Here is a 24,697-nt window from a genome sequence, read left to right on the forward strand (position 1 = left end):
TCCTCTGATCACCTCTGATCAGCTGTAAGCTTTGAACCAGGACAAACAAAAGGAGACAAGGGTTTTGGCTTTGTGACATACCACACTATGCTGTTAGTGCCATCCACACAAGTTTCTTTTGTGCTTGCTGAGGGGCCAGTGCCATTTGCATCACTCCCCAGGTTGTGCTCCAAAGGAAAGCCTGCAACTTGACTGCAACTTGCTCTCTGTGACCAGCAGTGGAAAGCAGAGCCAGGCAGCACATGTCTTTGCTTCATATAGATAACATATTTATTGAAAATCTGAAAATCTGCTTCACCAACAATGGTGAAATCATGACCAAAAATTACAAAAACATCATGGTAGTTGGCATTATAAAAATAAACTGCAGGAGTATGTCTCACTGGTTTATACTGGTCTACCTCATCCCCTTCCCTCCTGTCATGGTGCACGTTACTCTTCAGCATAATACCGTTCTAGAAAATTACATTCCATCCAAAAAAATGCACTTTTTCCTTAGCAGAGGTCCTTAAAGTGACTTTCCTCCCCCACCCTCCCCCAAAATAAATATAGAAAATAGCCTCTAAACAAATAAATTTTAGTTTGGTCAGCTTAAAAAAAAAGGTCTGTTTTCCCCCCTCTTGAGATATGTAGTGACTAAGCAGCCATTTAAACAGTATTCAAGTCTTTGGTGGCTTCGGCTGCTCAAAGCTGCTGTTTTACGTACAGATGATCAACTGCGGTCCTTTTTTTACTCAACCAAAGACTATGAGATGATGTCACGTGTGGACCACTAACATGACCAGCACCTTCACTGGAGACCATGGATGGCCCAGGGAAGCAGCTGGTACAAGGAGGTCATCTTTGGCAAGCGAGAGCTTTCACACCGAAGGCGTCTTTGGTGGGTGAACCTGCTGCATGAGCTGTGGTCGCTTCACTCGTGGTTTCCGTCTCTTTGGCCTGCTCTTCGCTTTGTTGATCTGTACCACAAAGAATGCCAGAACCACCATGGCACCAAGAAAAGCAAAGACTGGAATAGTCTGTCCTACGTCCTGGTTGTACCGGCCAGGCATTATACCTAGAAAGGCAAAGAGGTTTGGAAGTGACTAGTGACCACATGAACGACAATGTCTTCACAGTGTTAGCACCATCTACCAAAAGACCAAATAGTAACTCTTGTTCAAAGACAAACAGCTATTAATCAGATTACATCTCAGACAGGAAGATTAACAACTGCAGAATGATTACCAAAAATAAGGATGCAAATATTACAGAAAAGCATTTCCACTTCTACTTATTTGGGCACATGAAAGTATAACCCAGATTTCCCCTGCAACAACAATCATCTGTTCTGCATTAGAAGGGAGATCAAACATTTGACCATGATTTTATCACTAATTTCTATAAATCACACCAAATCCTGATGCTATAAGGAAAGTGACTGAGTGCTTGCTCCAGAGATTGTGCACATAGATGATGAGGATGAGCTACAGAACCAGACCCTTTGTTTTCGCAGGTATCTTACGGCCTAGCAGCTTTCATGTGATGCTTTCATACTGCTTCCAGCGGAACCTGCAGTGCCAAGCTTGCACAGCCCACCATTAGACTTAAATCTGTTTCAAGTGCTCAGCATCATTTGTTAGTGTAACACCTTGCCCAGGGCACCATTCAAACTCTTCTGAACTTTGCTCTTGTGCACTGACACACGGAATTTTAATTAGCAGGAGATATCCAGCCACAGCTCCTAAGGACAGGGACTGCTGCAGGCACCCATCAGTCTAAACAGCACCAAAACAAACTTCAACAACCCAAAAATCACCCATCAAAATCTTCCTCTCAGTATGTCATTCATGCTTCTGAATAATCTATTCACATGCAAAACTATTTCTCTTAGGTTGTTACAACACAGCCACACTATTATTGGCATGTTTTTCACAACTGAAAATAAACATATGGCCTCTCTTCTGACTGCGCTGTTTTTCAAAGCTTATACTAAAAGCAAAACAACAGTGGCTTTCAAACTTTTCAATATTTACCTCCAGGAATATCCCATGCACCACTTTCTCCAGGGGACAATGGCCGCACTTGGGGTCGGTTCTGTCGAAAACTGGGCAAAGCCACTTTATCAAGGTCAATTGACAGTAACTTCTGATGCTTCCAAAGGTTGCTAGAAGCAATTTAGAGACAGAGTTATCTGCCCACTTACTTAAGTAATGCACGGAATTTTGCAGAAACATATAGAGAAAGTGACTGTTGAAGCCTACAAATAACTCAATGGTTTGGACTCAAAAGACCCATTCTAAAGGTTCTGCAGTTTGCAGGCCTTCAAAGCTAAATTCAGATGCCACAGTCTCACGCTTGGATTGGCAACTATTTGCTAACAAGTCTCTTGCACACAGACTACCAAAAGTAATCACTAGCAGCTCAGCAGACAAATACAGGCTATATGCTTACAAGTGACTTGACGAATGATCAGCAGGCAAAGTTAGGCAAGCTGTCCAAGAAGCTGCTTCAGAAAACTATTTCAGAGGCATGCAGTGACAATGGACAATGGACTCCAAGACCATTCACTTTAAGCTGGGATCACTCAATCACAACAGTGACTTGTGAAACTATTTTTAAAACCCCGCTTTCATACTGTAGCAATAAGGTGAGTCAGAATTATTCCCTGAAGAGGCATTAATTTCCTCTTGGCAATCTGGTGTTTCTCTAGGAAAGGCATTCCAGCTGTCCCTTTCAAAAGCAGATGGAACAAATAATTTTTCAGCTGAACTCAAACACAAGACTTCTTGTGTAACTATAAGACAGACATATACTAACCTGGGGGCAGTTTCATTTAAAGGCTGTGGTTTGGCCCAGGAAAGGTGAGGACAAGCAGGGAGGGCCCTGGGTTTAGGGTCTCCCAAGTGAGCCTCAAGCACCTTTGAGTATCGATGCAGATGGTTACCTGCAACTCACAGAAGAGACAGACTGGGTTACCAAAAGACTGGTAGGATAAGAGTTACCAATACTCACTCCAGTTAAACAAAGCCGCTGTCAAACCAGGGGCTCTTTACAGTAATGATGACTCATAGCTAAATCTGGGTTAGAATTAACCAAAGGGTACCTTACAAAACAGTAAAATTGCACCTACAGTGATAGGCAATCCAGGTTTTGCTGGCAGCACGTGAGACAAGACTGAATACTTTATACACACTCTGTAGCGAGTAACTAGAATGCTCCCCAGCAGAACTAGGTATCTGAAAACTCCTACTCTATGAACAGAACATTTTCTTCAGTTGAATCACAACTATATCACAACAAACCTCTACAATAAATGCTCTCTTCTAGTAAAACAACATGACACTGTAGAGTGCACACCAGTCTAACCTTACTGGCATGTAACTCAGTCTGCCTGAGTCTTCCTAAATTCCACTCTGATGCTCTCTCAGTTGCTTGGTAATGAAGGACCTCACCTTCCATCCGCTCGGGGAGAGAGTAGCCTGCTCCTGATGGCGGGCGCTGTCTGTTTTCAGAATGGCTGAGACTTGGCGGCATCACACCATAAGAAGTGTACTGCAGGAGGGAATCCAGGAGCCAAAAGCAATCTGTGGATTTCAAAGCCCCAAACCCCCAAACAAGATATGCATTATGCCACATTTAAACTGGCTTATCTTTCTGTTGAGAAGGCTGTAATGACATTTAGAAGTACAGTCAGTATTTCTGGGCCTTATTTTTCTCCTGCTGAAGTTCTAGGCCCAATTTCTGAAAGATGCAACTTTCAACACATACACAACACCCCCACAACAATTCATGCACGCAAACTCAGTGTGTTCTGTCATAAAATGTCTTCTTTCATGTATAAATCAGGCTCTTTTGGAGAGTAGGACATAAGACAACAGGTCTCAAATACCAGGTTTTGCAAGGCCATCCAAGTCACTACAAAAATTACAAAAATTTTTTTAGTGTGGAAACACAGGAAGTTGAGAGCTTCTGATATCATTTTTTAGAGGAAAACAGAGAAGACGGGACAAAATAAATACCTTGCAAATAAAAGTAAGAACAAGGTAGTGTTTTCAGTGGAACGTTATGACTCAATTACTTTTCCAAGCTTAAAAAAAACAAACACAAGAGGTTCCACTTAAACTTGAGAAGAAACTTCTTCTCAGTGAGGGTGACGGAACACTGGAACAGGCTGCCCAGGGAGGTTGTGGAGTCTCCTTCTCTGGTGACATTCAAAACCCGCCTGGACACATTCCTGTGTAACATTATCTAGGTGTTCCTGCTCCAGCAGGGGGATTGGACTAGATGATCTTTCGAGGTCCCTTCCAATCTCTAGCATACTGTGATACTGTGAAATAAATGAAAGGTTCTGGCTATGCCTCAGCTAAAGCAAAAGCAGTACCTACAGCAGCTGTGGTACAAAGTAGGCTGGGAATCAATGCCACAACATACTTAATCATGGTTTTCCTTCGCACTTCAACAGCACATGAACCCTCAATTCCCTCATTTTGATTCTCTCCTGAATTACTACTACCTTATCCAGAGCTACCTCTAAGCATTTCAGCCAGTTAACATCACAACTCTCTAAAACTTCCATTTGCAGGAGTAGGACAGTGCCTTATCAGCTATTTCAACTACACAGCAAACTGTTTTTCTCAGAACTTCCCCCCCCCGGAGCAGTTGGCTGGGAATGGGTGTTAATCTTCATAATCCTGGTGTCCCTTAAACCCTCAACTTTGATTTTTAAAGAGGTCAATCAGATTTTAAGGACTTACATTCACTAATGTTAGGAATTTACTTCAGTCAAAGCCACCGATGTCTCTCTAGGAGACATAGCTCCTGCTTCAGAATTTAAAAGCTAATTTTAAAAGATTTCTTTAGAACCTTTCACTTTTTCTTGCTTTACAGGTCACACTGAATTTAACAGCATTAAGGAGCTCACAAAGCACTGTTTTCTGTTACTTAATTTAAAGCTGCATTATATTCTCTTATACTAAGTGCTTTCAATAACCTACAGCAAGCACACAAGGTACGAACATGCAGCTCACTAGAACCCACCCAAAGACAGACAAGGAGAAACCAGAAAGCTTTCAAATAGAAAATATTTGGGAGACAAAGAAATGAGTTACAGACAGAGAGCCTCCTTAGGCAAGAGCTAAGGGACTCAAGCGGTAAATAAATTAGGCAAGGGATGGATGATATAACCCAATATTTTAAAATGCTGGTAACAAAACTTGAAGAATTATAAATGTACTTTTCATCCCAAAAGGAGAATTCAGGCTGAACACTACATTCAGTGGAAATGCAGAAAAAGACCTCACTCACATACTGGATTATCTTCGGCCTCTAAAGCCACAGATCTACCAGCTTGTGCTTTAGGTGTCATGAGAAACCAAATCAATTTCTTAAAACTTAGAAAAGTCAGATCAGATAAAGTACTAGAAAAAAGGTTTTCTAAGGAACAACCACAGTGTGTAGGCAGAGAGAATGGCTTCTCCAGAAGTCACAGAAATCACACAACTCACACACTTGCTATCTGGAGTTGCAAAAAAACACTGAAAACTCAAAGAGAAATCCCTACTTTTGACATTTACACCAGCCGGTTTGTGTCAAAGTAGAATAGCCTGAAAATAGTAACACACAACCAAAATGTTGAACATTACTATAAATTCTCACAGGAAACAAGGCACACTGATGACCAAACGCAAAACGTAAGATACATTATACTACATAAACATTCTGAAAATGCAACTGGGGAAAAAGTGAAGAGATGCCCTAATGGCCTTTTCACAACATTAAGTATGTGGAGCAAAAATACCCCAAAGAAGCAAAAAAACCCAAAGCAACCAATAATCCTCCTCTCTCCCCCACCCTGCAAAAAACCCACCTCAAAATCAGCCCCACACCCAAAGCTTGTGGAACAGAAAAACAGGGAAGGGGCCTATAGGGAGCGGAATGGTCCCATCTATCAGAGAGTTATATAACTGGGAGGGCTCTTCTACTGTAACCATTCCTTACATTTTCAGCAGAGCTCTGCAGATGTAAGATGAATCCACAGTTAGGAACATTTAGAGTCCCTAGAAAAACCTACATCAGATACAGATGGGAGCTCTAAAAGCCCCACAGGACAGTTATCAGCTTAAGACAGTAACTTCTTGATGTCAAAGCTTACACACCTTTCTGTCGATGGCTGTCATCCAAGCAGTTAGAGTCGCCGTACAAAACAATCCTGCCACTGCCTTCAGAAGGAACTTGGTAAAGTCCCAAAATAGGGACATTTTCAACTACAGCAGTCTCCTGCTTTAAAACTTCAAGACCTAAAGCAAAGCACAAATAAGTTTCATAGCCTGCAAAGCATCAACATCAATTTACCCACAAGTCGACTCAGCCTACAGTGCAAACTTCCAGCTGCAGCTATGCTACTCTTCATGTCACATATATATGAAAAATGTCTTCAAAACCCCATGATGTTATGATAAAAATGAAATTGCAGCAAGCCCCTGATTGTGAAGTTTCCTACCGTATTAATGTTTTTCCTTCTTTGGTGGCGAAGATGACCTCACAACCTGGATTATCTTCAACGTGCTCAAATGAAAAATCCTAACATTTTCAGCCACACAGGTTTAAAATCATAGCCTTCTGCCTTACAAACTGCTTCATGTTGTTTTAGTCCTTCTGCAGAATTCTATAGGACACAGTAACTTAAGATTCAGCCGTCACACAGCATGCTGCTGTTTGTCAGCTTACTTTGCTGCCATGCTTGCCTATTCCTACAAGAAAATCTACTACGGAACTAACAAAACAGAATAGAGATATTCCATGAATGGCAACATCTGTCCCTCTATAACCAGCAACTGCAAGACAAATCCTGTAAACCTGCCACTTGTATCTTACACCTTTAGACTTTGCAACTCTGCTTGTGCATCGACGCCAAAGTTCTGCTTAAAACACAGAAAAAAGACAAGGAAGCACATACCTTGATCCTTAAAAGTCTGTGCAATGACAATGCCATCTTCTGGAAACTTTGCAATACTGCATCCTGAAGCATAATTCACTGAAAGACACCACAAAATTGCAGTTTAGACTAAAAATGACACTTCCTCCCTCCCCACCATATTACAGTGAGCTGTTAAGCACAGAAGAAAGCATTCCCAGGAACACTGCTCTAAATCTGCATATTTTGGTCAATATGTGTATTCACAGAGAAGACACTTCTAAGCACAGCTTTTGCAAGTTCACCTTTAGACACTGCTTTCAAATGTTTCCATTTAGCAGACTGACATTATCTTTTTTAAACTGAAAAGCTTAATCAAATAGAGTGAAAAATGTAGTATTTCACATTAACAGTCATTATTTATACTACAGAGAACCTGACTCCTTCAATCAATTTTCTTTTCACATACACTTTCTGAATGAACCAGTCAGAAGACCAAGAAATTTGGGAACAAAACGATGGAATGAAAACATCGTGACTTGGTGAGATAAAGACTGGCTAGATTTATAAAGTCAGAAAACTGTAAGATCACAGACCTGTGGTCTAACCACAAAAAAGTTTCAAGTTTGATCTTGAAACTAATCAAACATACTAATTTCATGGGGAACAATTCAAAGATTTCAACAACAGGAATTCATAAAACAGGATGTTGTAGTGCAGGTTTAAGGTGTCATATTCCAAGGAAAAGGTCCCTATCAATTTTCTTAATCCAAAATTTCAAATTTCTATTTAACTGCAAAATTAAAACCAAAGGTTTCATGTTCGTAACTAATATTTAAAGTCCAGACAAATACAGACCCCAACAATACTCTTCAGAGCGTCAGCACCGGGAATACTGGAATACAAGTCTAAACTGAGGACATTCATTATCTGACCTGAAAATGTTTCACATACAGTCTACAAAGGAAGCAATTTTAAGCATGCTTAAAACACATTATGAGACCCTCTTCATTGAATCTGAGTGGTTCCCTTGATACTTGCTCAATCTTGTTCTCACAGAAAACTCATTTCTAAACAACACACTGTAGCCTGCACAGGAGAAGGACTCCAGTACTCACTTTCATGATTTGCCATGCTAAAATCACCTTCATAGAGCCCATCACTGAAGGCCATATTCCAGACAGAAAGCAGATCATTAAGAGCTGGTATATTGGCACCTCCAGTATCTGGCATCCACCACTGTCTGTGCAAATGACAGCATAACACAGGTTATTAGTATACAGAATATGCTCCTAGAGTTTCTATGAGGAAAAATCATGTGCCTTCCCACAAGCAGACTTTGTTGAAGTCACTTAAATAATGAACTACATCTTATATAACTCCATGTAAAGTTCTCAGTGCATTTCAGTTCCATAAAAAACTTCAATTTGCTAGGAAAAAAAAATCAGTCTTAGGCTCTTTGTTCACATGACACAAAAACGACAGATGCGATCTACTTCTCATTCTTCTAACAAAGCAAAATGTTACTTCCTCACAAACTACAGAACAGATTTTTATAGCTTAACAGGGAACAGGCTGATAACTACAGCAATTATGAGGGTATCTACCACCACTCGTGACATATTGCATATTTTCACTTCATGTGATACACTGGAGTAATTTCAACAATGGATGCACAACCTGGCAATATTGTTTGCAATGCACACTTTCCGTTTTGAACCATGAAAGTGAAAAAACAGCCATTTTAATTTGTCAGCCTCTAGTTTCTTACTTCTTTTCATTGTAAATGTTTTTCCTGACTTTAAAAGAAGATTATATTACCAAGAGGGCCAATGTAATCATGACAAAACAGGGAGCTATTCTCGTTAAGCTGCAGCTTATCATATCTTGCAGTGTATCACATGTGGGATTTTTAGAGTAGTATGTGCACAAAATGACAATTTTATGGCATTTTATTCCCCAAAGAATTGACACAGATCAGTACCTTGTGTTTTCATCATAAAACTTGACTTTTCTCATCACAGATGTGTTGTACCAGTCACTAAACACTATAAGTGAAAGTCCATTATCGATATCCCTCCTCAGCTTGGTGATCTCTTCAGGAAAATACTCTTCCTCACTGTCCACCATCAGTAAAGTGCCTGTGTATAAAAGCAAAACCAAGAGATGACCAGGCTGTTCACTGTAACATTACTGCTATTCATGCTCCATAAGCTGAACCAAACTGCGATGCAGGAGGACAATCAGAAGATTCACTGCTGATCCAAACTAAACTACATGCACTCCTAGTTAGAGAAACTCCACTTCCTACGGCAGGCTTGCAGGAGGTGAACAATTCTTCTGAAACTTTGTTTCATTCAGGCCTTGAAAACTACAGGGGCATTTTAGTAGACCCCTCCTCCCTGGCAGAGCATGACACTCAGAAAGTCCTTGCTCAGAGTTATTTAGCAACAACTAAAAACATCGGTGTTATCAGCGCTGTTCCCAGGCTGAAAGTCAAAACCACAGCACTGCACCAGCTACTAAGAAGGAGAAAAATGACTGCTACTGCTGAACCCAGGACAACATCATGCTTCATTCTGACTATGCCAGAATATTTTGGCAAGTACAGTTCTATCTTTGTGGGACTGAATACAGAGGGGCTTTTATCCCACCCAGAGGCAGGCTTTCCTTCTCTTTTTTTTCATGACAAAGGTAGAAAACTGCCCTAATTGTATTAGACTCCCAACCATCTGCAGCAATGCTTTATACAACTAAATATTAGCACATAAATAAGTACACCCACTGTTTTATTTTTGTACTCTCATGAGGATTTTTCTTTGCATTCCTGCAACATTCTTGGTCTTCCAAAACCAAAGCCGTTTTAGGAAGAAGTTAACAGTATGGAGAACAAGGTAATTAACTCATGCTTACCATACTGACTGGCATCAAAACATGTAAACGGGGAACCAAGAACCTCAACGAAGTACCCCATGCTCCTTAGGTGCTGGTACATGTCCCTGAAGTTTGTATGGATATGATCACCATTCCTTAGGAAAAAAGTATTGAAAACATTTAAATCTGGCATGCAGAAATCAAATGTAAATCCTCTGATTATAGATTATTTACTAGTTGCCTTTCTAAAGGGTCCATTTTTCTCAAATGAAAACCTGTAGTTTTCTAAGAGCTATCTCCTCTTCGCAAAATTGTTCACAAATGACACTGGTTCTGAGTCCTACAAAGAGTCAAAGCTAGGAACTGAGCATGTTCCTTACAAAGCACAATTCACATGTCTGCACTGCCCCACAGAGAAACACTCTTGCATTAAAACCAGATGCTCTTCATAGGACCTCCTCCTTGCAAAAGCCAGTAAGACCAATTTTAACTACTAACTGGAAGAAACTCATAAGATCACCTGTAAATAGTTATGAAATTCAGCAGAGAGTTTCTGTCCATTTGCCATACCTGTATGGCCCAAATACCTTTCCAAAGCCTATGACTTGGTCAATCACCCAATTAATCCTTATTCACTGTTGCATGATTCTTCCTATGGATGCTTTCCCTCTCTATCTATGAAAGACAACAGGGCAGCCAAGCCTCTCCCTGCTTCAAAGACAGCCTCTCTTAACAGACAAAGTGTCTCACAGAATTGTAGACTGGTTTGGGTTGGAAGGAACCGTTAAGCTTATCCAGCTCCACCCCCCTGCAATGGGCAGGGACACCTTCCACTAGAGCAGGTTGCTCCAAGCCCCATCCAGCATGGCTTTGAACACTGCCAGGGATGGGGCAACCACAGCTTGCCTGGGAAGCCTGCGCCAGTGTCATAGTGAAGAATTTTTCCCTAATGTCTTATCTGAATCTAGTCTCTCTCAGCTTAGAGCCATTCCCACTTTCTTCTTTAGGATTTACTATTTAAATCTTCTCATGTTTTTTTTTTTTTTTTTTTTGATAAGTGAATGCTGAAGTGGTTAATAAAGTGCCTCCCTTAACTTCCTGGGAGAAATTATGGCAGAAAAGAAAAATGCTGCACTTTGAAAGCCAAACAAAAACCTCACTGTCTTCAATCTGCATTTTAAAAGCTTTTCATTTCACGTGAATAAAACCATAGAGCACAGAAAAAATCCTGAAATAAAAGCATGCTGAGTCCAAGTGCTTTTCATGGATTTCCTAGGAAAACTAATCCCATGCCACACTGAATAAGGCCAGAGCACTCTGGCATTCAGTAAAGTTAACCCATATCATTTACACAAAATCATGAAATTTTATACAATCTGAGATAAATACCAATCTAATGGATCATTCTTCATCCTCAAGTTATCCCTGGGGAAGTAGCCTGGTGGATATCGGAGATTATGATATTGATCCCAAAGGACTCGCTTACTACGAGGTGGAGTAGGAATTATCTTCACTTTTATTGGAAGCTTCACCGTTGAAGTCTGCTCTGCACCATTCTTAGACTGAAGGACGGAACAAAATACAGTGAAATCCTTTTTCCCCCACAGGAACATTCACCAGTTAACTGTGGATTGTAAAAGACCAGTAAAAAGGAGGTATCAAATCTACTTTCAGTCACCAGTACCAGTTCTGGAGACAGAGAGATGACTTTTGCCTTAAATCACCCTTGCAATTTTTCTGCACTCAACATTAATATTTACTCTCAGAACATAAAATACTTGAAATGTTACAACTACGATCTGGTTCAATCGTTCAAAACATTAAAAACTTCTCAGGAACAATTAAGCATGATTCCAGAAGAAATGTTAAAGTAATCTGTTTATCAAAACACATTATTTATAATTCACAGTAAACAGGTGAAATTATGAAGTCAGTTTCTAAGTGAGGTTTTTTGATTCTAAAGCATATTGAATTTGCAGGTTAATCCTACCCTCAACTATAAAGATCATGATTCGTATTCTTCTATTTCCTAACCCAAATCTAACCTACGCTTCAAATGATGAGACCAGAGCAACCCCTTAAAAGAAGGTACTTATACATTGGGAAGCAGCTTTAATAACTATTAACACAGGAAAACCAGTATGTGCAGAACTTACTTCATTTTCTGCAGGGGATGATACTGTGATCATAACATGACCTTGAGCAATGCCCTCCCAAGACGCTGCTTTCTTTGCTACAGAGACGGAAATTGCTAAGTATCCAGACCAGGGCCACAACACAGGGGAATAGGAAAAAGCCACTTCAATATTATCCCCATTTTGTGGGAGATAGGGCTGCCAGTCTGGCTGTGAAATGGAAAATACAAAACATTGGCAAAACAGTATTGGCAGTCACTAATTTTTGCACATTCTGCACAAAGAAATAAGAAATCTTAGCTTTTCTGAAGATTACGTCAAATTTTAAAACGACCACGAAGCCCAGAAGATTGGTGGTATGTCAGTGACTTAACCTAATCGTGACAGCCTTAACAATCCAGACTATAGGCTTTTCAGTGGCAAAGCTCTCTAAGAAGCTATCTGAACAGCATGCTGCCTAAGTGCACCCGTTTTAATGTTTTGGGTGCTGTGCAAAAATTTATTGCTAAGAACACAGCATTTCCTTTCAGTAATAAAGAGAGCTAATGCTGTAACAGACACAAGCAAATTACATCAGCTGTGTGCACTACCACAAGCTAATGATGTTGGATAAGAGCTGCAACGCCCTTTAATGTAAGCTTAAATCTAAAACAGACCTCAGGATTCACAACAAAATGTTGAAATTAAGTTTGTTTACACTGGCTGGAGCTCTGGGATAGATGCCTTATTTAACTGGTATGAATTCCCAAATGTGTTCTACATTTAAACTTACATAAAGCTTAATTAAAAAAAAATATAATTAAAAATCTCACTAGTTAACCAACACACTCAACTTCAGTGGTGTAAAAGAACAGGTTTTGCAGCAGACCTTGGTTAAGTCAATACGTTCAGGTCATTTTGACCTATGGAAGAAACATGATCTGGAATGTCTTTACTGAGACTGCTTATGCTTCAGACCACAAAAAAAAAAAAACAAAAAAACAAACCAACAAAACAATAAAGATGAGGAAAGTCTTTCCAGAAGATTTTAAACGCTATCAGAGATTTCTTTGTATTCTCTAAGCACCTGTCAATCCAAACGCTGCACGCCCCTGAAACCAATGCATTGCTTGAAAACTTGTAGACAGGTCATGTTGACAAATCTTACTAATCAGGGTGCGTCCTTTAAAATCAAACATTTTGCATCTTTTCCTCTCAGCAGTAAGAAATCTGACTTGTTTTGTGAAATTCATAAATGTTTAAGCAACACTAATAGTCAGGACTTGGAACAATGTTAAGTCTTACCTTGTCTACAATTCTCCCAGTGACTCCCATACCATTAAGGATAGTAACATTAACAATGGTTGGCATCCCTCCATAATATATGGGCTGAGAACAATAGGGCCACATGTAGGGACATTCCGTCAGATCAATATAGCTTGGACTCAAACTATAGGGTGAAGGAGGGAAAATTGAGAAAAAAAGAACAACCACCCAAAAAAACCCCCACAAAACCAAAACAAAAAAAAAAAACAAAAAAAACCCAAACCAAACCCAAAACCCAGAAGAACCTGCCACTATACATAACAATGAAAAATACAGATAAAACATGCCATAGTTACTCTATCAAGATTTCCCACCTTGTTTGCCAAATTTTCCCCAAAATCTTCCTCTCTTCCGCTCTAATTTTTAAGTTTTGTGAAAAAAAATTCACACACAAAAACCACTTTTCAGCACTGTGAGAATGTTCTTACTCTCTAAAGTTTAAGTACTTTTCCACTGTGTTCTAGGTTACATTATTCATATCTGATTCTAGAAGAGAAAGAAAATTTAGCTCTCACAGACACTTCATCCCCTAGACTGCAGAAAAACCTTGACTTTTCATCCATTCTGCTGTCAAAATTCACACTTTAGGATTACCTAAGACCTGTGCTAGTTCTTTGTTGCGCAAGCACAGACTGCTCAACTGAGTTACACATGCAACACCTGCTCTTTGAGAAATAAAGCAGATTATAGTCTATCATTAATTAAGGATTAAAATTAACCTGGCCTGTGGTTTATAGCTGTTGAGGATCTGATAAGCTCTCAGAAGATCCAACTTGCCATGTCCTTGTTCAAACATGTTGACTCCAGGAAGTCTACGTGCTGACGCAATAAGCGCTTGCTTCATACTTGCTGGATTCACCATTTCACGCTTCTGAACTGTGCTGAAGTAGAAAACAACAGATCATGTTAGGTGGCTTTTATTCCACTTTCCAGCTAGTCTTGTTTACCATTGTGCCTTAACAGTCATTTGATGTAAAGAAAATGCAATCAAAAATCACTTTGTTATAAGCAACATCTTCTGTTCATATTTGTGTATTATTACTTGATATCTCACTGGAGCAGCTGAGATGAGGAGTGACAAGTTTCTGACAAATTTGCCTTCAAAACTAATATTGCATTAATTTATCTCATTACAGTGTGATCCATTACCAGCAGTCATTACAATCAGGACACTATCTTTAAATGCTAAATAAAGTATTCTGAAAATCAAAGCCTCTGTGTCTCAAAACCTGTTGGTATCTTTTGCAAACCACTTTATGGAAGAAATGTGATAATGACTTAGAAATTCTGGCATGTTTCTCAAAAAGGTTCATCTCCTCCTTATGTAGAAGCAACAACAAACACGAAGTACAGCTTTGCAACACTCACCTTCCTTTCAAGTTCTTCAGTGTTTAATAGATGACCTATGCAACCGGATAATAGCCATAAACCCCGAAATCCCATAAAATTTATGACTATTTAGATAATTGACTGCTACAGGTGCCTACTTTCAGCAGCTGCTCTTCTAAAACACTACTGACAGAAGCTCAGCAATTCAAAATGATTAAAAAATGTGACAAAATTCTTCCTAGGTATATTTTAAAGACTATTATCAAATAAATAATTTCTCAGTTTTCTCTCAGGAAACTTAAGAGCTAGGTAGACATGGTAATATCTCAGGCAGAAGAAACGGGATTTTATCCTCTGAGTTTGTTTTTCTACATCTGAACATAATTTAGTTCTATTTGGTGGGTTCCTTTACAGGGCCTTTTATGACCCTCCTGCATCAGTATCTTTTTAGAGATTTTTATTTAAGCCTTACCTCACTAACAAAGTAACAGCACCTGCCACCACAGGAGATGCTACACTTGTCCCAGAGAGAGAGCGGCATCCACCTTTCATACCAGAACCTCTTACTCCAGAGCCATAAGTAACAATATCAGGCTTCACTCTACCGTAACCTCCAGGCAGCTCCTGTGAAAGAAAATGGACTATTGCTCTAATGGATGGATTATTGCTCTAATACATAATGAATACTGGTTGCTTCATTTGGCCACTTAAACTAACTGTAGACCATTCAGAAGTAAAACTACCAACAAAATTAGCCAAGATTGAGCATCACAGAATAGCAACACCTAAACAAGGGCCCAATTTATTTATGATAAATTTTCAGTGTTGCAATGGTAACATTACTGCCAATTACTCTTGTATCTATGCTAAGAATGAAACCACTGACAAAATGATAACCACATTGCTACCTGGCTAATGAATAAGATGCCGCACAAACAGAAACATGTGATAGTCTCTTTAATGAAGATCACAATGCTACCTCATCTGAAATCAGTACCCATTACCTCAGTTCAACAGGCAAATGCATGCTTGTTGATGTATCATCTGGAAATCCTAAGATTTTTAAACTAAAGACAAAAACAGGCCTCCAGTTTTGCAGACTTAACTACACATGTAAATCCTCACTGTAAATCAAAAGGTACTGGACATTCTACAAATACATGAAGAATGTCAATACTAGCCAAGGCTAATGAAAATCCCTGTAAAGAACATTAAGCTTCTTGCTTAAAGACTTACAATCCCTATCTGATTTTTGATGAAATCTTTTATCACTGGTTACTCCAACACATACCATCGGCACAGGATTACCCCTTCAAAAAGGCCATCTTTCCAAGGCCTTTATTTTGGCTGCAAATGTGGCTGACCATAGTTAAAAAAAAGTCTTACCCAAGTGGTCATTCCCCTAGATGAAAAGCGAGCTATATTATCTTCAAAGTCAATGCCACCCACTCCAATCACATCCATCTGGTCAGCAGGGTTATTCAGAGTCCTAGAACAAGTTGGGAGATAGGAAGACAAAAACATAAAAACAACAAACCCCAAACTCAAGACACAGTCATAAGTTTAATCGTGATAATGGACATGCTGCCATCAGGTTTTTGTTAGACACTCTTTCTAACCTTCACAGAAACAAATTTTGGCCCTGTGTGATGCAGTTACACTTTAAATGCAGGAGCAACTTTTCAGCCAGTTAGTAACTCAGTAACTACCAAACCAGATATCCTAAAGACAAAACAAATTTTTAGAAATATACCACAGATCATTCTGGCTTGATCCCTTCTATGTTCCTTAAACACAAGATGAGTACCCAAAGATGCCTGCTCAAAGTAACAGGGAAATGACAGCTGGAAGTACTACCATTCTTCTTTTACTGACTTTCCACTGTTTCTGTGAAAAATACTCAGCCAAGTACTTCACAAATTGCTGAACTACTGCAGCAAGCGGTAAAGACAGTAGAAAGAGTTTGAGTCACTTTCTATAAACAGATTACAGAAAATAGGAGGGAAAACTTCCTGACCAAACACAACTATTTCAAAAGCCTATAATAAGATATTTCCTTTCCTTTGAAGTGGTCAATGAAACTTACCCATACAAAGGGCCATCATTGCCAATAGCAGAGACCATGATGACGTTGTTAGCTGTCAGTTCCCATACCTACAAAAATGTTTACAGTAAGGTTCTGCCATCAAGAAAGAGGTTTTTCTAAGAAGTATACGCTCCATGGAGCTTGACATAAGCGAACAATTAGTTGAATCTCTCTTTCTTACTGAGATTTATAAAATATATCTTACTGGTATACTCAGTATTAAGCTCCAAACCTTCATAAGATTATGTGACCAATAACCCAGCCTCAACAGCAACACTGCTGATAGCTTGTATTCAGGTTACACCAAAGATAAAACTCCTATCCATAACAAAGCACTCCAGTTGCTAAAGTCCAGCTCTTCTGAATCCCTTCCAGTAATAATCTCAGGAGAGCAGTGAGTCATTATCAAACTGTATTTCAATACAGGTTATCATTAAAAAAATTAAGAATTTCTAAGCTTCAAATCCCTTAATTACCCTTTAAAAAGAAATATTTTATCCTTTTTTAAAATGTAAATTAATTTACTTAGTGCTTTTGAAGGACATATCAACAATCCACTTATTTTTTAAGAAGTCAAAAACCTAATTCCATTCTTAACCTGAAACACATTCTTATCACATTTTTACCTATTTGTTCTTAGAGAATTTGCTACTAAGCTCACACTATATACATTTTTACTATGAAATAAATCAACCATGCTGAGATTTTAAAAAACAAACAAACAAACAAAAAACAACCAAAACAAAACAAGGAGGATTTCAGTTAAGCTTCTTCCATAAGGGCCTACTTAGTTGCCTGTACTTCTAGCAGTACATACAGTATTTTGTAAAAGGACATTTTTTCCATAATTGTACACCGTACAAAATTTCTGCCATGCAAAAGGAACTCCACAGAAACTGTCAGCATCACCAGAATCTGTCAGGAGCAGTGGCAAACAAGTAGTTCTGCAAGTACAGCGTTCATGCGAGGGATATGAAGACCATAACTAGCTCATTTCCTCGTACTAACTTTGTCAACAAATGGATGATCCATAAAGTCTGGCCCACCAATACTTAGATTCAATACATCTATCTTCTTTAAAATTGCATAATTAAAGGCATCCAGAAACCAAGATGTGTATGAGACCTGTGTAAAAAGAAGAGGGGAAAAAAAGCTATTATTGGAAAATCCAGTGATTCTGTGACAATACGGACTTCAGACTACAGAGGGGAGAAACACCACCAAAACAGAGGACTAAAGTGTCAGCAGCCTCCTAGTATTTCTAGTGCTCAGTTCGAGTGACTGCTCAAACACCATGTTTTTTACATATTATTTCTGAAAAATATACCAGATTTGGAAACTGTAAGACACCTTGTAGTAAATTGCTTATAAACAGAAAGGTTTATTCCTCCCACTTATCAAAGAAAATACATCAACATTTATAAGTACTTGCAATATTCCCAAAGGAAAGGATTACGACAGCACTAACATGGAAAGGCACAATTGAAACACATGTAAAACAGCTACCTGGTTATTGGTGAACACTCTAAAAATGTGCAGTTCTGCGTTTGGAGCAAATCCCTGGCATTCTCTCATGCTGGCTATCACACCTGCTACGAAAGTCCCATGGCCTAAGCCTATGACAGGAAGAAGGAAACAAAATAAAACATTGGAAGACAAACCTTTCCACTGTCCAGGATTTGTACTGTTCAACACATCCTACACAAAAAAATCACATCACTCTAACAGACTTTATAACAAACTGCAAACACCGGGTTCAGTCCTAGTCTTTCTGTTTTGCTGCTGGGTTCAGTGGGACCAGAATTTCCAGTCTGTGTAGCCACACAACCAGCTGACGAAACTCCAAGTGATAAGCTCTCCAGTCTATCCACTCCTGATTGCTACCAATGAAATCAGGAGCCCTGCAAAGCACTCGTGAAAGAAAATGTTATTTTGGGTAATACAAGTCATGAGGCCAATGCATTTTTATGTAAACTTTTTAAAAGATTTTTATCCTGACTCTACAATAACTGTATTTCATTAAGGATTAGGGACTGTAGTGATAGGACAAGGGGGATGTGTTCAGATTTAAACAGGGGAAGTTTAAGTTAGATATAAGAAAAAAGTTCTTTACTGTGAGGGTGGTGAGGCACTGGAACAGGTTGTCCAAGGTAGCTGTGAATGCTCCACCCTTGGCAGTGTTCAAGGCCGAGTCGGACAGAGCCTTGGGTGACATGGTTTAGTGTGTGCTGTCCCTGCCCATGGCAGGGGGGTTGGAACTAGATGATCTTAAGGTCCCTTCTAACCCTAACTATTCTATCATACTACGAACAATGAGATAAGAAAACACATATTTTTCCTCTGCTCAAAAAATAATTTAGCTTTTGCTTTATTGAACTGCCTACATTAATATTTCTGCACTCCAAATCTGCCTGTCCAGCAACCATCTGGGCTCAGAACTAATAAAAAGTGCAACCAAAAGCAGCTGCTGAAATACAAAGAAATTGTACATGATAAATCTACAAAGGTGCACAGAAGACTGAGCAAGATATGCGCATACCTTGAACTCTAAAGAGATTAAACTGCCAATTGACTCACTGACCCAGGCTGTATGAAGTTAACAATATGCTTTCACATGTTGTTATATAGGCAATACAGGCCAGGGCAAGTTAAGGTCAACATACAAAAAAAGGAACACAAACATAGTGCGGCAAATAAAAAGTTCTTTGGTTGTTGATGGGCATGAGCACAACGATTGCTGATGAGAACTATACAGATTAGAACTTCACAGGAAGGTGCCAAAGCTATGGTTAGTTTGAGATTGCACAGTAAAGAAGGGAAATGCTCTCCCTCTGTATGGAAATATGCATGCACTGGGAAATTTCAGAATACATAAAAAGCAAAGGAACAGCTTTGTGGCACTTGCTCTCACCACCACCTACTCTGACAATGTATTTACGCCTGCATAGTGTCTTCTTGCCTTGACATTTTTCAAATGCTATGATGAAATGCCACATGTGATCCAAAGGAGATATATGCAACAGCCTCCTGGGACATTAACACTCTTTGTTGGATACGGTATGACTACAAAGTGCTCAGGACTCTATAAAATTAAGCTTGAAATCTCAAGACACACAGTTTCAACAGATATTAACATCACAGCAGTAGTTTTACAATGGAAAACAGAACACACCAGTGTCACAAAGAGCCGGACAATTGTGCACAGTAACTCACCGTCATCCAAGGTTCTCTCATTAGTCCAGTTTGTTCTCTCCTTCACATTTTTGAAATGTGGATGTTTCTCACTCAGACCAGTGTCAAACACAGCTACTTTGACACCAGCACCTATAACAGAAAACCACTGCTTTTTCTGATTCAGCTTTGTAGCAAATCTAATCTATCAGATTAAAGAGAAGTTTTGCTTAATGTGGCACGCAATTTACAAGATCAGTAAGTTACAGATCTCAAACAGAATTTATATTCCAACTCAGAAATTCAACCACAGATCATAAATATAACCAATTTCTCAGTACACACACAGAATAGCACTCTGTAAGTATACAGTGCGTCTCAAAACAAATTATTTCTCAATCTTTCTGGAACTGGCACCCAACGAGAGATTAATACATACGAGTCAATCAGTTCCTCCTCAGACCTCCCTTGTTTCTCAACAAAGCTGACCATTCTAGGCCAACAGACAATACCATACCTGTGTAACCCATCTGCCAGAGGACATCTGCCTGCAATGTCTGAGCAACTTGGCGAGGGATAGCTCTCAGCAAACGCCTGCTTGAGTGTCGACCTGTTGCATGCCAGAAGCCAGAACCTAAAGAAAGACTTGCTCTTCTCAAGGGACGAGATGACTGCCACTTCTGAGTCCATCTGGTTTCATTGCAGTGCAACACTGGATCAGCTTTGTAGAATTAGGATGAAGAACAGAAAAAACAGTATAAGGAAAAACATAAAAGATTGTATTTTATGCAAATATACAAACAAAATACGCAGAATCAAAAATATGCAAAACAACAGAAGTTTCAAACAAGCAAGTATCAATTTTCTTTAATTGAAGTCAGTAAAAGCTTCTGTTTCATCTACTATAAATATCATGGTCCATAGTCTCAGGTAACTGACTGCTACAAAAGAAATGTTTCTGTGTTGTAGATAGAATTGTTGCCACACTTTAGCAAAGGTATGACAAGACCCTGATAATTTTATAGACAAAAGAATAGATTTCTGTAAAGGAAACCTGTAGGCCACTTCTCATTTGTGTAATGCTAAGCTGATGGTCTGAAATTAGGCTGAGACACTTTCCTGAAGCAGATCTCATGCAACCACACAGAAAATTACTTACACTCTGAATATTTGAGTGCTCGGAAGACCTTCCGCTGAGGTGTTACACGCTTGATGTTTGGGTGATCTTCAAGTGTCAGTACTCCATCTTTCTGTTTCTCATTGATTTGAACAACTTCAAAATCACTGGGATAGTCAGTGGCTGGGTTGTTGCGAGGTACAATCCTCCAGTTCTCAATATCGCTACTTTTTAATGCACTTGAAATAAATTTACTTCTAGCTTTAGCTGTGAAGTATCCATTAAAAGCCACAATATACTCTGAAACAAGAGCACAATTTATCAGAACTGATATTTAAGCAGCTTACTCATGAATTCACACCACAAAGGTCCAAATACTTTAATTTTTCCAGAACAAATAATCACAATTTGAGGCATTTTTCTGTTGTTTTTAGAAATCTGCAATTTACGTCTGGACTAGGTGGTTTCGGTTTTTTTCTTTATCAGGAAAGCTACAACATATGATCAAAACCTTTGAAAGGAAGGTAGAATTGTAACAGAAAGGTGAAACATCAGGGGAGCAGTAGAAAGAGAACAGGCTTACTGTTCCATCCAGCAGTACAAAATACTTCATTAGCATAGAATCATGGAATGATTTGGGTTGGAAGTGACCTTTAAGCTCATCCAGTTTCAACCCCCTGCCACAGGCAGGGACACCTTCTATTAGCCCAGACTGCTTCAAGCCCCATTGAACCTGGCCTTGAACACTGCCAGCAATGGGGCAGCCACAGCTCCTCTGGGCAACCTGTGCCAGGGCCTCACCACCCTCCACAGGGAAGAATTTTTTCCTGATGTCTAATCTAAATTTCCCCTCTGTCAGCTTAGAGCCATTATGCCAATTCAATATACCTCCTGGCACGTATGATTTAAAGAACCTAGCCTTGACATGGTATTGCCCATTAGTGCAAATGACTAACTACAACACAGAGAATAAAGGTGGTCCCAACAGTCCAGCCCTAGATTTGCATCGGTGAGAGGGGAGCAGAGCCCCAGCACACATCATCACATTCAGTGTTTGGCTCACTACATGCAGAAACTTCACTACTGACATCCTGCCTGTCAGCACCCAGGGGAACACACAGCTTCACTGAAGGAACTTCAGAGGTACCTGAGGCAGCAAGTGGACACAGGGTAAAAGTATCCTACTGCTATCCTTTGTCTCACTTGTGCCTCACTTTGTCTTTCATCTGCTCCCTTCACAATTATCTTCACAAGCTTTCCATAAGTACATTAACACTTCCACACCTCTTCTTGAACACACCCACAGAAATTTCTTGCCTTTCTCACCCCTTCAAGGCCCACTTGCGATTACATTTCATAAAAAAGCCTGGATACCACTGGCTAGGTGAAAACAGCTACTAAACACACCAAAGTGAGGCGGCTTGCCCACCTGAGCCTTCACACTCCATCTACACTTTTAATATCCTTTTTATTTCCCCCTCTCTTCCTTCTCTTATTCTCTGAGTCTTGTTTCCAGTTAAACCAAGAACCTTTCAAAAAACTCTGTTTCTCTCTTTGAGAAAATTTAGCAGACAATATGCTTCTACACAAACTCGGAATGCTACAATTGCACAAATACCACAAATCAGTAAAATACACTTGAACTTTCCATGGATTTGGTTTTTTTCTTTTTTTACTGCTTAACTCTTATTACCATGCTCTACAACTGTTGAAGTGAATTCCACTTTCAAAGTAAGGCGAGAACATCCAGGACATATGTGAGTTTCACGAGAGGAATTCTCTAGTCTGGTACTGAAGTGTTTTTTGCCACAGAGTAAAATAACAACCAGAACAAACCAGATGTTTGCAAACTTCATGGTCACAGGAGAAAACGATTTCATTCCAAAAATTCCATATATTCAAATCACAATTTTCTTCTTTATAAACTAGTTCATTTTTGTTTCAGTAAATGTTGCTGTCACTGCACTGATCAACTGGTTATTTCTTAAAGCTGTGTCCAAAGTAAGTTGAGATTTCATGGTCTTCTGAGGTAAAGCCTAGTAAATAGGCTCATTTCTTTCTCCGCTTCTTCTCCATTTTGTATTAAAGGATTCGGTCACTCACGATGTGGTAGCTGAGTCCTGTACTCCATTTCTAATGGGAAAGTTAACTCCTCAGAAGAATTAGCAAAGCTGACTGAAAGCCAACCTGTAAGGCAGGACAATAAAGAAAATAATTATAGTTGCGTTTGTGCAACTGTAGAGCCTGAAAAACACAAAAGACACCTTTTGCAGTTACTATTAGAAATAATAAGGAAAAAGTTGTTCTTATGTTTCATTTAGTAATTTTTCATGAATAGCATGGTAGCTTTTTTGCCAATCAGAAATGGGGCAAACAGAAATTCTGCTAAGGTACATCATTTTACACAATGAGAATCAGATTCAAACTCCAACTCAAAGCCTGGTAAGGAAAAGAGATACTGCAGAAAGCAAACATTCAGTTTCTGCACTTGAAAGAAATCTTTCAAATCTTCTTGAGGTGTTACTACAACATGAGCATCTCAGAAAATAAGGGCTGGGACTACAGATGTAGTAATGTGGAGTTAAAGGACAGTGTAGAAGGTGTTTCTCACATGGAGGGGAAGCCTCCATACTTCATATTCCAAGGCATGAGAAACATTGACGAAAAATTGTAACGCTAGCATTTTTAAAAATTCCAAACATTTAACCAGCAACTGGTATGTAAATGGCCATTAAGACACAAGCAATAAACAATATTCATCTGATCTGTCACAGCACTTGTAGAAGCAGAACTATACATTGCTACAGTGACCAGGACTGAAAAGTAAGAGCCTTATGAGGGGATTCACACTCCTTAGGAGAAGGACAGGCTGAACTCATACCACAGCAACAGAACAAATTGAGTCTGCATGTGACAGCTGTCCACCTTTATTTAACTTTATTTAGCATTTCCATGTATTCTTTGTAACAGGCACGGAATTCCCCTCTAGTTCTGACACCCTGGCATACTGTGAATTGCTTGTGATTAAAAAGTTTCCTCTTCATCCCTAAACTAGGCAGCTACAGTACTCTTGCTCTTGGCTGAGCTCTGCCTACCTTATCACTTCATTTGTTTATAACCCTTAAAGCAATGAAACATGCAACTACACAAACGAGCAAAATCCTTATAGCTGACTGTGCTAAGCATAATGACGAAATACAAAAACTAGAAACAAAGGGACAGCACGCTCGCTTGTTTATTCTGTGTAACAGCCTTACTATGTGGAGCTGGACAAGTACTGAGCTTTGCCCAGCCCCTGAGCAGCTCCACTCGGGAGTTACCTTGGCGGAGCAGCGGTCCCGCTCCGGGAGCCCTGCCCATGCCACAGACGGGACAGCCGCTCCCGACCACCGCGCAGCCACCGAACAAGAACCCTCACTTATGCCGTGCCCGTTTCCGCGAGTCGCCCGCGCCGCCCCGGAGGGCGCAGCCGCGCGTACAGCGCCGCCGCTCCCAACTCACCCCGCTCTAGGGAGCGGCTGAGGAGGAGCGGCAGCCGCCCGGAGCGCGGCGGCGCTCGAGGCAGCCCCAGGGCGAGAGGAAGCGAGCACCGGGAACGGCGGCCGAGTGCTGCAGGCCCCGCTCCGCGCCCCACACCACTTGGTGGCACCGCACTACCCGCGACCTCCGCAAGCAGCGGCAACAACGCCGCACCCCCTCTCTCACCGTGCTACCGCCGCCCAGCCCGTCGCCGCCATTTTGTGCACTGTTTATCACCGTGTTCTCGCGAGAGCCCCTCGCCGGCA

The 24,697-nt window shown here is 40.0% G+C and overlaps 1 protein-coding gene across 4 annotated transcripts; it reads right to left on the reverse strand.

The window, feature by feature from the left end:
- Positions 1–247: 247 nt before the first annotated feature.
- On the reverse strand, positions 248–24,697 carry MBTPS1 (membrane bound transcription factor peptidase, site 1). Of its 4 annotated transcripts, none has more exons than XM_057425386.1 (23): positions 24,618–24,697; positions 22,606–23,099; positions 20,955–21,212; positions 20,313–20,516; positions 19,838–19,948; positions 18,131–18,240; positions 17,633–17,749; positions 16,625–16,692; positions 15,925–16,027; positions 15,011–15,162; positions 13,929–14,090; positions 13,189–13,333; positions 11,926–12,114; positions 11,159–11,331; positions 9,809–9,924; positions 8,880–9,036; positions 8,014–8,138; positions 6,938–7,015; positions 6,138–6,278; positions 3,435–3,566; positions 2,800–2,926; positions 2,016–2,146; positions 248–1,057 (listed from the first exon to the last, which is right to left on the reverse strand). In XM_057425386.1, the coding sequence occupies exons 2-23, from the start codon at positions 22,790–22,792 to the stop codon at positions 861–863; spliced, it is 3,183 nt and encodes a 1,060-aa protein (XP_057281369.1). In that variant the 5' UTR covers positions 22,793–23,099; positions 24,618–24,697; the 3' UTR covers positions 248–860. The 4 variants fall into 4 exon arrangements, with proteins under 4 accessions (XP_057281369.1, XP_057281368.1, XP_057281371.1 ...); XM_057425385.1 differs by having other exon boundaries at positions 2,800–2,932; XM_057425388.1 differs by lacking the exon at positions 248–1,057 and having other exon boundaries at positions 3,349–3,566.

The sequence above is a fragment of the Pezoporus wallicus genome, unplaced genomic scaffold (assembly GCF_028554395.1).
Source record: "Pezoporus wallicus isolate ANWC-B61680 ecotype Strahan unplaced genomic scaffold, APGP_CSIRO_Pwel_v1 contig_8693, whole genome shotgun sequence".
In the NCBI taxonomy this organism is placed as follows: Eukaryota; Metazoa; Chordata; class Aves; order Psittaciformes; family Psittacidae; genus Pezoporus; species Pezoporus wallicus.